This window comes from Pimephales promelas, chromosome 19 (genome assembly GCF_988280905.1).
Source record: "Pimephales promelas chromosome 19, fPimPro1.hap1.1, whole genome shotgun sequence".
Taxonomy (NCBI): Eukaryota; Metazoa; Chordata; class Actinopteri; order Cypriniformes; family Leuciscidae; genus Pimephales; species Pimephales promelas.
In genome coordinates, this window is record NC_142787.1 from 7,801,945 (window position 1) to 7,814,308 (window position 12,364).

Consider the following 12,364-nt stretch of genomic DNA (forward strand, 5'->3'; position numbering starts at 1 on the left):
TATTTTGCACTATTTTATTTTATTTTTATTTATTTTTTTTTAAACAAGGGAAGGATGGGCTACTAAATGATTTCATTATTTTAATATGACGGCACTCGTATTTCATATATTTCCTAATGTCCTGTACCGTTAAACATGTTATCACGTGGATGAATAATCATATGCAAATGATATGCAGATGAGGATATGCATAGTAAAACTAGGTGTTATAATCTCTATATGGTTATTTCGGGGAGGAGACGCATGTGCGCACAATCTTCCGTTGACTGGGATTTATAAAGTGAATTCTGCGCAGGTTCTGGCGTAATATTTGTTTGCGTACGACATTTTTGGCTTTCGGGCGCATGTACACTTGCAATTATATGCGTGGACTAATGGGTTTACAGAGTCCCTCTAGCTGGTCTTTTCTTTATCATCCAGGGTCCCTAACATCCAGAGCAACTTGCTGTTGAATTGAAATTGAAATGCCTTTTATTGTCACTATGCACAGATTAAAAGCAACTTCTTTTCCAGTGTCAACATGTAGATATAGTATATAACAAAATAGAATTAAATAAGTAGTGCAAGAAGAGAGGTAAATGTTTCAATATTATCAAAAGTATTAAAATATTAAATATTGCACAATAAGTGAATAGAAGAAAGTCAGGAGTTGGGGGGGTTAGACTGTGAAGTCAGTGCATATGTGAGTTCAAAATTGTTATGGCTTTTGGGAAAAAAAACTGTTAAATTTTGTCCTTTTTCTGTTGCACCTGTATTGCCTCTCTGAGGGCAACAGGTTAAACAGATCAAAGCTAGGTTGGGAGCTGTCCTTGATGACTTTTTGCTCTGCTAAGGCAGCAGGAGGTGTAAATGTCCATAAAGGAGGGCAGAGGGCAGCCGGTGATCTTCTGTGCTACCTTTACTTCTCTCTAAAGCCTCTCTCTGTCTGCCATGTTGCAGCTGCCGTACCATACTATGATATGTACGTCAGTAGGCTCTCGATGGACAAGCGGTAGAAGTTAGCACCAGGTTGGAATCCAGGTTGCACTTCCTGAGAACCCGCAGAAAGTGTAGCCGCTGTTGAGCCGCCTTGATAACCGCTGTAATGTTGTCTGTCCAGGAGATGTCAGTGGAGATAAGGACGCCAAGAAACCGGAAGGTGTGGACCCTCTCCACACACTCGCCGCTGATGTAAAGGGGGGCTAGGTCGGTGCTGTTCTTCTTGAAGTCGACAATCATCACCTTGGTGTTCAGAGCCAGGTTATTCTCTTGAACACCAGGCTGCCAAGTTCAGGAAATCCTCTCTGTAAGCTCCCTCGTGACCCTTTGAGATGAGTCCGGCCACTGTGGTGTCGTCAGCAAACTTGACAATAAGGTTATTTTTGTGGGCCGGACTACAGTCGTTGGTGTAGAGACAGTACAGAAGGGGGCTCAGGACTTTTGGGAAGCCAGTGCGAGTGGAGGAGAGGTGAGGTGAGGACCAAGTCTCACTGTCTGGGGCCAGTTGGTGAGAAAGTCCTTTATCCAGGCACATGTGGGAGGGGGGAGGCCGAGAGTGACCAGTTTAGTGATGAGAATGTCCAGAGAAATTGTATTAAAAGTGGAGCTGTAGTCTACAAAGAGTATCCAGACGTAGCTCTGCTGCTGCTCCAGATGGCTCAGCGCAGAGTGGTGAGCTACGGCGATGGCATCCTCTGTGGATCTGTTCACACGATATGCGAACTGATAAGGGTCAAAGTCTTGGGGGAGATAGTCTTTGATGTGCTGAAGAACCAGTCTCTTGAAGCACTTCATGACTACCGAAGTGGAGGGCCACAGGACGATAATCATTTAGGTTGGTAATGGGAGACTTCTTTGGCACTGGGATGATTGTGGCTGATTTTAGGCAGGATGGGATGACTGCCTGGGCCAGAGAGTGGTTAAATATTCTGGTGAAGATGAGGGTGAGCTGGTGGGTACACTCTGAGCACCTTGCCAGGTACTCCATCTTGGTTGGCAGCCTTCCTGGGTTTCACTGCCAGAAGCACCTTTCTGACATTGTGTCCCTCACAGTGAGTGGAGTGGTGCATAAAGTGCTCCACGGTGTTCTCCCGAGCATGACCAGGTGTTGTCCTCACTTTACAGATTCCTCCTATGCTATGATTGTAGTTGGGCCCCAGATCATTGTGGAGTTTCTTCGGAAACCCGTAGTGGGCGAGTGGGCCACGGTTTGAGCCTTCTGTTTCATGGTAGATATTGCTTCGGCATATCTTGTGAAATGATCGGTCGTCACTAAAATATCCTCTGGGTCAGCCCTTTCACGTTCCATCAGATTCTCTTCAGACAATTGGGGAAGAACCAGAAGACCATGAGCATCCTCTTGCTGGAAACCTTGAGGTACCGCACCATCACTAAGGGATTCAAACATGGTGGGTTGGGAGCATGACAGGTCAGGAGCATCACAGTTTTGAAACACTTGGTGTCTTTCGCAGAGAGCTTTCACCGCTGCTGGCAGAATTGTCGGTTGTTCTTGTATCTGCTAAATGGTGAAGAGTGAATTGAAAAAGAGATTTTTTTCACCCTCTTTTGAGGCAAAGTCGTCAAGAGGTCTGAAATGAGGACGTCTTGAGAGGATGTCTTTTGCTTGCCTGTGCGATATTGAATCTTTAAATTGAATGTTGACAGGCTGGACAGCCACCTATAGCTAGTTGTGTCAAGCTTTGCAGATATCAAGAGCGGGTTGCTGTCTGTCAGTACAGTGAACACTCCTCCATACAGGTAGACAATGAGATTGTCAATAAAAACCAGTACCTCTCTTTGTTTAAAATTCCCCATGCACCGCTCCATTAACCATTGAAATGTACTTGGTGCAATGGTGACCCCTTGAGGCATCCTGTTGAACTGCCAGAACCCCAAAGGACACACATGCCATTTTCTAACTTTCTGAAGTTGACACAAAAGCACACATCATTATTTTTTCTCTCTACCACTTTTGGTGAAGATAATGGGGATTTGATTCTCTGATGACGCCTCTGTCGAGAAGCTCTCTGCATCCTGTGAATGGATAGGCCTGGCCCGCTGCTTGAAAGGCGTGCTGTCACTGAGGTTGATGCAGTGCCTTACTTATCGGTGTAGCCATAATCCAAATCATGCAGTGTAAATACATCAGACATGGTGTTAATTTGGTCCGTTATTCTCCTTTTCCATTCTCATGATAGGGTGATTCCATTCACATGATTCACATTCCCCCATTCACTGAAATCAGGAACGATCTTAGCTTTCGCAGGACATCTTTGCCCTCGTGGGGTTTCCACCCTCAATCACTCCTTGGACGGCATGCATTTCAGCCAGTACTGCTCTCGGAGGGATTACTAAATCTGTTTGGGTCTCATTCTTCAGCACTACTGGTATTTGGATATTGCATTTCGGAGGTAAGGAATGCAGGCAACTAACCACCAACAATCTGCTAGGCAAAGAAGATGACGCTGATGGCTCTACTGTAACCCAAGTCTCTGATGGCAGTCCAGCGATGTTTGCATACTCATTGAGGACTGGTACTAATTCGGGCACCTCTCCTTTCAACTTTACTTGGCCCAAGGCACATGCACCGGCTTGTCACTTCCAAGAGTTTTATCACAGCTTGATAACCATGGCAACATGACTTAACTACCTGGGTTACAATATGTAATAATTGCACTACTTTATGGGATCATACACAAAATAGTCCATAATTTCTAGTTTCTAATTTTACATAATTTCTAGTTCATAATTTCTCACTAGCATTAGAAGAGAATGACTTAAGTCACAGAACCAACTGTAAAGTGTTCATCTACACAATCTCTTGTGCACACACATATGTAAACGTGATAAACTAATTGATTGCTGAACAATTTTATAATTGCTTTTTAAAAATTGCATTTTTATAATGGCACAATGTTTCTTCTGGTTACAACGTCAATGCAGTTTGATCCGTTAATAATAGAGACATTTTAATGCTTCTCACTAGATCTCGCAGCGATGTTATTACTTCTGTGGTGAATTCAAATACTTTCTTTACTGACTCTCTTAGTGCTGTGTAGTAACAGTAGGCGCATTTCCATTACAGATTTGCCCAATTTGATGGGTAATGGAAACGCGGCTTGATCAAGATCGGCTCGCGCTGCAATGACATTGATGGTCCAAACTAATAAACATCCGTGAAGCACAAAACAACAGCACAGTTTCGTTACGCTTTCATTACTCTTGCCATTTTGATCTTGGGCAAGCCCTAGTCATATGTAACTTAACCCTCTGAGGTTTAGGGTGTTTTTGCGGTCCTTGACGTTTTGAGATGCCCCAACATTTGTGCTTTTTTTCAGTTGCTTATAAACATATTAATGGCACAGGTGGAATTACACTCTATTTAGCAGAAACAGGGCTACCATAATATGTGAGCAACATGTATGTACATGTTTGTATTTTTGAGAGAATATTGTTTATGCGTGGTTATTGAAATAACTAAAAGTAAAAGTTTCTGAAATAAGGCCACAAAACACATACAAAATATGCGTCCACAGTACTTTTGACTAATGGGTGTTGTGGCCTAGATTTTTTCTTCACAATGATCTGAAAATCATCGTGCCTAATAATTCACATAAAACTGTGAATTGGGTTATATTTTGAAAAACAGTTTTTGTTTGCCAAGGCAATATGTGAATGGGCGTGAACAGGCCATGGGCATGAAAGTCAAAAAACATTTTTAGACATACCTGAAAACAAATCCTGGTCAAATAGGTTATATGGGCCATTTTGTAGAACTGGTTCAAAGTTAAAGTTGGAAACATCTTGAAAAGAAAATTATTTTTTCCATTTAAAGTATTATTTTTAAAGTAGGCCAATACATTTTATCATACATATTTCAAAGTTTTGATATGTGCACTGTATTGCATTGGATAAGAGTTGATTAGTTTATTTTTGACAAAACATACTATATAGTTAACATATGAACAGAAACTGTTTAAAGCTTATTTGATGTCTATTTTATAGTAAAAACTGTATAATCTATTTTGTCTGTAACCATGGGCTATGCATCTGTGTGTTCGTCCGTTCACACACCCAGACACCCGATTCATATTTAAACCATCAAAGTTAAAGGTTCTATATGTAACTATTTTTATAAAATGAATCCTTTTTTTATTGCCTGTGTTTGAAGGGGTTGTAATCACACTTTGCAACGATCCACTTTTCGGGTTTTGCCATTACCTCTGAAGGCCAATATTCTTATTTATATGCGAGGTCTCCGGGTCGGATTTCCTGCGAAATCCATCAGAAGTGACGTGCATGCGCGCTCCCGAGTCCCGAGCCTCTCTATCCTACAGTCTATCTTGCGACAAACAGCACTTCAGCTGACGACATGGAGTCTGATAACCCCCCAAAACGTCCTGCCTCCAGCACAACACAAACTCCACATAAATATAAAAAACAAAAAAAGTTTTATCTGCTCAAGCTCGTCAGGCAAAACGTGAATCTGATCGACTCCGGACGAAAACGCGGATCAACATAGTAAACTCAAGTGAAACAACAAGGTAATCTACAACATTACATGAATACAAAATAATGTTCCAGGATAACATTAGTATAACATTTAGTATGCAACTTATTTTATTTACTAGATCTAACGTACTGACTAATGTCGTCATCCCACTACCATATTGTTTATACACATTTCCAGAAACGTTCAGTACAGTTCCTACGATCTTACTGATACACTGAAACTGTTCAGTTTAGTTCACTAACCGTTTTCGTTATCATATTATACATTCACCTGTGTTGACATTGCTGATTGTGAAAGATACACGAATAGTTAGAGAAATGGCTTATGCTATATAACATCACATGTCGGCTAAATGCAGTTTATTGTAACACGATCATGGTACGAGCACAGAGCATTAGTTCAACGTCAAGCTGATAAGTAGGCTATTATTGTACCTGCAGTGGGAGTTTACATTAGTTTCCAGCATGTGTGATAATTTCGCCGTTGCGTTGAAAGTCTCCGTGTGGCTGGTAGTGAATGATTGCTCGCTCTTGAGATTGAGCACGAGCACGAGCGCTCTTGTTGCATTCTGAAACATCACCGCTAGAGGTCGCTAAACGTTGCATACAGCAGCATATTTGAAGGGGTATCAAACTTTTTAATGGCAATGAGCACTAAAAGTGAGATTCTTTATTTAGGCTTATAATATAATAAAATATAGGCCTAATTTAACCTAAACAATATCTTTGTGAGATTCTTTATTTAGGGTTCTAATGTAATACAATATAGGCCTAATATAATATTTAAAAAAAATTGAATTGAAGTATTTGAAGTGATATAATATATCAGTTTAAATGTTTCAATTTGTTTACATATTATATTATTATAATATGGAAACAAACTGAAGCACTTAAATAGATCCAATAGCTAAATATTTTCAAGAAAAGTAAATATATGAACTCTTTTATAGTAATCTAACCATGTCTGAAACTCCTCCAAAAACAAAGACATTTTCACCGCTCTGTGTCCATCAGCCGTTATTTCCACCACTTTAATGAAACCAGTCTTCTTTAAAACATTATGATGTGATTTTTGTTTCTTGTTGCCTCGTATTGAGCTATTTTGTCACATGTCTCACTGCCAATCACACGCGCTCAAATCGTTCTCTTTCTGTGAAACCTGTAAACTGCATTCACCAGTTTTCACTCTATAGCGGTTGACCAGAGCACTGAAATTATTTCTCACTTAAACTACAATCAAATGGATTTCCCCACACATTTCACGTCAGTCCTCTACGTGGCATTTTATTATTTTCTGCGCGGCACGGCTTCAGAAGCGCAGCTTGTAACAATCATGCCATTGATCAGGGAGCATTGATCGTGATTAGAACAAAGCAAAAGAAAAAAACACAAAATTCTTAGCTTCTCGAAATGAAAACTAACCAGCATTTGTTCTGGGGATTATTCCAGCCTCTGAAGACTCTGCAGTACATTAATCTGAGTATCTGACTAAATATAATGTGTTTACCGAGTTTATGTGGGCGTTTACAGTCTCAATGTGTTGCTTCAGATCATTTGTGTTTGAATTGAGCGTGCTTTCCATGGGCGTGTAACATTAGGAAAATAATGAGCTGTGAGAATGATAATGAGCACAGCTGACATCTCTATCTTTTTATATAGATTACATTAAACAGAGAATATTTATTTTCGCATTAAATAAGATAATTTAAAAGTACAAATTTACAAATGTTTGCCGACCTCTAGGGGTTAATATAAGGTCCCTAAATTTGCAAATATCGAACATCAAACATCAAACCAACTTTATGCCAGTATCTGCTTGCCTATTTCAAAAGTATAGCCTACATCAGAGGTTCCCGGGGCACCAGAGTTCTCTGTATGGAGCTTAAATGTTTTAAGGTAAGATATGGATACAAAAAACCTCATCCGCCCAACACATCAAGTCATGTGCAACTTCCTCAACTATGGCGGAGTCGAACTAACCATGCAAGTTTGTCGTGTAATTTTCATTCAGAAGAAATCAATTGCTCAAAAGTTCAATGGCATGATTGTTACATGCTCTTTGTGCTGAACATGTTAAGAAATAATTATTTTTCTGTGGCCATGAAAAATACCCTTTTCTTAGGATTAATGAATAATCAAGTGTTCACTGGATGAACTGATTTATTTATTGTAATATTAATTTAGCTACATCAAGTTAATCATATTGAATGATCCAAATATTAACACAGTTTTTATAACAACACAGTTTTTGTGTCTTTGTCAGCTTTTCTGCATATACACTCACCTAAATGATTATTAGGATCACCATAATAATACTGTCTTTGACCCCCTTTCGCCTTCAGAACTGCCTTAATTCTATGTGGCATTGATTCAACAAGGTGCTGAAAGCATTCTTTAGAAATATTATTGATAGGATAGCATCTTGCAGTTGATGGAGATTTGTGGGATGCACATCCATTGCACGAAGCTCCCGTTCCACCACATCCCAAAGATGTTTATATTTTGTCTATTGGGTTGAGATCTGGTGACTGTGGGGGTTATTTTAGTACAGTGAACTCATTGTCATGTTCAAGAAACCAATTTGAAATGATTTGAGCTTTGTGACGTGGTGCATTATCCTGCTGGAAGTAGCCATCAGAGGATGGTGGCCATAAATGATGGCCATAAAGGTATGGACATGGTCAGAAACAATGCTCAGGTAGGCCGTGGCATTTAAACGATGCCCAATTGGCACTAAGGGGCCTAAAGTGTGCCAAGAAAACATCCCCCACACCATTAAACCACCACCACCAGCCTGCACACTGGTAACAAGGCATGATGGATCCATGTTGTAATTCTGTTTACGCCAAATTCTGACTCTACCATCTGAATGTCTCAACAGAAATCGAGACTCATCAGACCAGGCAACCTTTTTCCAGTCTTCAACTGTCCAATTTTGGTGAGCTTTTGCAAATTGTAGCCTCTTTTTCCTGTTTGTAGTGGAGATGAGTGGTACCTGGCAGGGTCTTCTGCTGTTCTAGCCCATCCACCTCAAGGTTGTGCGTGTCGTGGCTTCACAAATGCTTTGCTGCATACCTCGGTTGTAACGAGTGGTTATTTTAGTCAAAGTTGCTCTTCTATCAGCTTGAATCAGTCTGCCCATTCTCCTCTGACCTCTAGCAACAAGAAGACATTTTCGCCCACAGGACTGCCGCATACAGCGTGTTTTTCCCTTTTCACACCATTCTTTGTAAACCCTAGAAATGGTTGTGCATGAAAATCCCATTAACTGAGCAGATTGTGAAATACTCAGGCTGGCCGGTCTGGCACCAACAACCATGCCACGCTTAAAATTGCTTAAATCACCTTTCTTTCCCATTTTGACATTCAGTTTGGAGTTTAGGAGATTGTCTTGACCAGGACCACACCCCTAAATGCATTGAAGCCTTGTGATTGGTTGATTTAGATAATTGCATTAATGAGAAATTGAACAGATGTTCCTAATAATCCTTTAGGTGAGTGTATAATGGCCCTGATAATAATCACATACACTTACCGCTTGCTCCATTTTTGTAAGTCCATTATAGGCTATGTGCACAACCGTAGTTTCGAACTTCCGCTTTTGTCAGAAGTTGGCGTATCAGTTTCCGGTCTACGACTGGTCATCCGCATCCACTAATAAACAAAGAAGATGAGTGCTGCTGTTGTACGAAAAAAAGAGTTCTTAAACACATCTAAGTTTCTTAGAACTGTAGTGGATCTAACATCCGTTTCACACTCGTTTGCAGTGTGTGTTGCGAAGCAGGAGCGTTCTGTTAGTGCGTTCACATAGGCTATTATGATGCGTTTTACACAGTGAATAACTGATCCGCGGCTGTACAACAAACACATACTTATTATTTTTATTTAAAGTCCAGAAGTTATGCTGCAACTTTTTTTTAAAAACAAAAAGTTGTGTCAGCATTGCGATTCTTAGTATGCACGTTTAAACACAATTTAAACAATGTAAGTTACTCCATGCATTACAAGTTGCTCAAGCAAGTGGTCAAATATTTCCTATATTAAAATCGCAAATAATTTAAATTAACTTGAAATTGACAAAAGCAGCCAACTTGCCTTTTCGTTTGCATCTTAATTTTAAAACAATAGATCTTGCATGTCACAAAACTTATTTTTCCACCTCCATGATCGAGACGAGTTCATTCTGTTGCCTGGTGCATTTATGGTGAGATTACTACATTTTATTTAATTAAACGCATTTATGGTGAAATTAGTACATTTTCAGGTCAATCATTTTGACCACCAGCGTTTGCAGCACAGCATAAATAGATTCGGTGTGGAAACGATCGCTGTGCTGCTGTTATATGTACCACACCAGTGAAAAGTGAAAGCCCTAACCTGTTTACATGGTGTGTTAGGAGACTGCTGTGCGGCACTTGCTCTGCTTCAAGTCGCTAACAGCCATTTGAGCTTCTACTGCTTCCGATAATCACCAACCTTCGTGCGCAGTGGCTGCACAAAATAGACATTTTGATCGACGGGCAAAAAATTATACAAATATTAAGTATGTGTTTGTTGTACAGCCGCGGATCAGTTATTCACTGTGCAAACGCATCAATATGTGAACGCACTAACAGCACGCTCCTGCACCGCAACACACACTGCAAACGGGTGTGAAACGGAGGTTAGATCCACTACAGTTCTAAGAAACTTAGATGTGTTTAAGAACTCTTTTTTTTCGTACAACAGCAGCACTCATCTTCTTTGTTTATTAGTGGATGCGGATGACCAGTCGTAGACCGGAAACTGATATGCCAACTTCTGACTAAAGCGGAAGTTCGAAACTACAGTTGTGCACATAGCCCATTGTGAATGAATAACTTACTCTAACGTCTCTGGACTTCAACACTCACTTGCACCATCTGCTGGGGAGCCGACTAACAGTAGATGGGGATTATACATCGGTACTCTACTGCTTTTCCTGCTGTTCCAGGATGTGCATTTTTGATTTTTCTGCCGAATTTGAACAGCTGTATTTGTGGAAGCAAATTTGTAAAACAAAATAAAATGGACCGAAATTTACACATAGAATATTAAAGGTTATTTTAGGAATTTATTAAAGGAATTTAAACAGACTGAATATTTTGGAAGTGATATCTGAAACCTGAATATGGGTTATTGAATTTTCAATAATGAAAGTGTGTGAAATATTTTGAATTGAAATATTCGTTGTTTTGAAATATTCACAGCTTAAATATACAAGGTTGAATTTGTATGAAGAATTTGTAGCAAGAAGTTTTTCACATTTTTGAACTGTCACCATTGTCATATATATTTATACAGTAGTCAACAGTTTTAGTCTTAGGACAACTTTGATTAACTTTTTTTTTTTTTTTTGGCCCACTTCAAAAGTAGCAAAATGTTATTTATTTTAACAAAATAAGTGGGACCATAGTCAGCATCTTTTAAGTAAAAATTTAAAAGATGCTGACTTAAGTAAAATATCTTATTCAGGTCCCACTTATTTTGTTAAAATAATTATTTTGCAGATTCTGCAAGGTGCGTGTAAACCACACTAGTCAACATTGGTCCACAGGACAAAATAATTAAAATGTATAAAAATTACTCCTTTCAAAAGTTTATATGTACTTCTTACAATACATTTCTTAATACTGTATCGTGACCTGGATGATCTGCGGCTGTTTTTTTTTTTTTTCATTTCCTGCAATGATTTTTGAGATCCATCTTTTCACACTGAGGACAACTGAGAGACTATTACAAAAGGTTCAAAGTTTACGCGATGCTCCAGAAGGTAACATGATGCATGTGGTGGTTGCAAAATTTGAATTTGAAGATCAGGGTAAATTGTAATTATTTTGTCATCTGGAAACAGGCAACTTCTGTAGCTTCTGAAGGGCAGTACTAAATGAAAAAAAAAAAATTTTTAAACAAAATAAGAAAAAATGTATACATCCTCATCCTGTTCAACAGTTTTACACCCCTGGTTCTAAATGCATCATGTTTCCTTCTGTTGCATCAGTGAATGTTTCTAACTTTTGTAATAGCATCTTTTGCTAATTTTTTTCCTTTCCAGCAGTGACTATGATGCACAAATTTCCTTAACCTATTTACCCAGATTCCATGAGTTTTGCATACGTGGCTGGTGCATTGTGGGCAAGAAGCAGACGTGTCCATACTGCAAAGAAAAAGTTGACCTTAAAAGGATGTTTAGTAACCCGTATCCTTTTTTGCCTTCAACAACACAGGTCTGGCTTCAGACATGACTTAGATTAAGCCAGGATTATGCTATAGTTCAATTTGGACATTTTAGTAGCTTTTATAAAAGTGCCTAAAAACATTGGTACTGACATATTTTAGTAAAACAGTTCCCCCATGCATTTTAGTCTTGAACTAGGCCTACATTTGTGAAATCAGGGGCATGTCCATTAAATCAAACGTATCCTGCATCATTTATGCTATATATTATGGATGCTACTTTAGTTATAAATTCTAGAACATGATTTGTACTATAGATAGTTTGTTGCAAGTAAGCATCCCAAAAGTCCTGTAATACTTTTAATAGAGCAGAATAAAATATTGGCTAATTTTGGTTTTAGTTCCCATTTCAAGTTTACTATAGTTTGTCATACTATCTCTCTATGAGTCACAAGAGCCAACAGTAGTAACGGTTTGGGGTTCCCACTCTTGTCATAAGCTGAACCTGCCCGTAACTTTTTTCCCCCGATTTTAAAGGTTCAGATCATAAAGCAGACCTTATATAATAAATTCCTAGAAAAACTGTGACCTTTTTCAGTCCTTTGCTTTTTGTGAAGGGGATACAAAGGTATACTGTTTAAAGCAATTTAGACACACTATAGCAGTTGGCTTAAACTAT

The 12,364-nt window shown here is 39.1% G+C and overlaps 1 protein-coding gene across 3 annotated transcripts in view; it reads left to right on the forward strand.

Moving 5' to 3' along the window:
• rnf121 (ring finger protein 121) overlaps positions 1–12,364 on the forward strand; it is a 141,188-nt gene that overhangs the window by 113,128 nt on the left and 15,696 nt on the right. For 2 of the 3 annotated variants that reach the window (XM_089123423.1, XM_089123425.1), the window contains one exon: positions 11,606–11,707. The exons of the other annotated variant lie outside the window; for it this stretch is intronic. In XM_089123423.1, the coding sequence (XP_088979549.1) occupies positions 11,606–11,707 (102 nt within the window). The remainder of the gene's footprint in view (positions 1–11,605; positions 11,708–12,364) is intronic. 3 annotated transcript variants of the gene reach the window in all.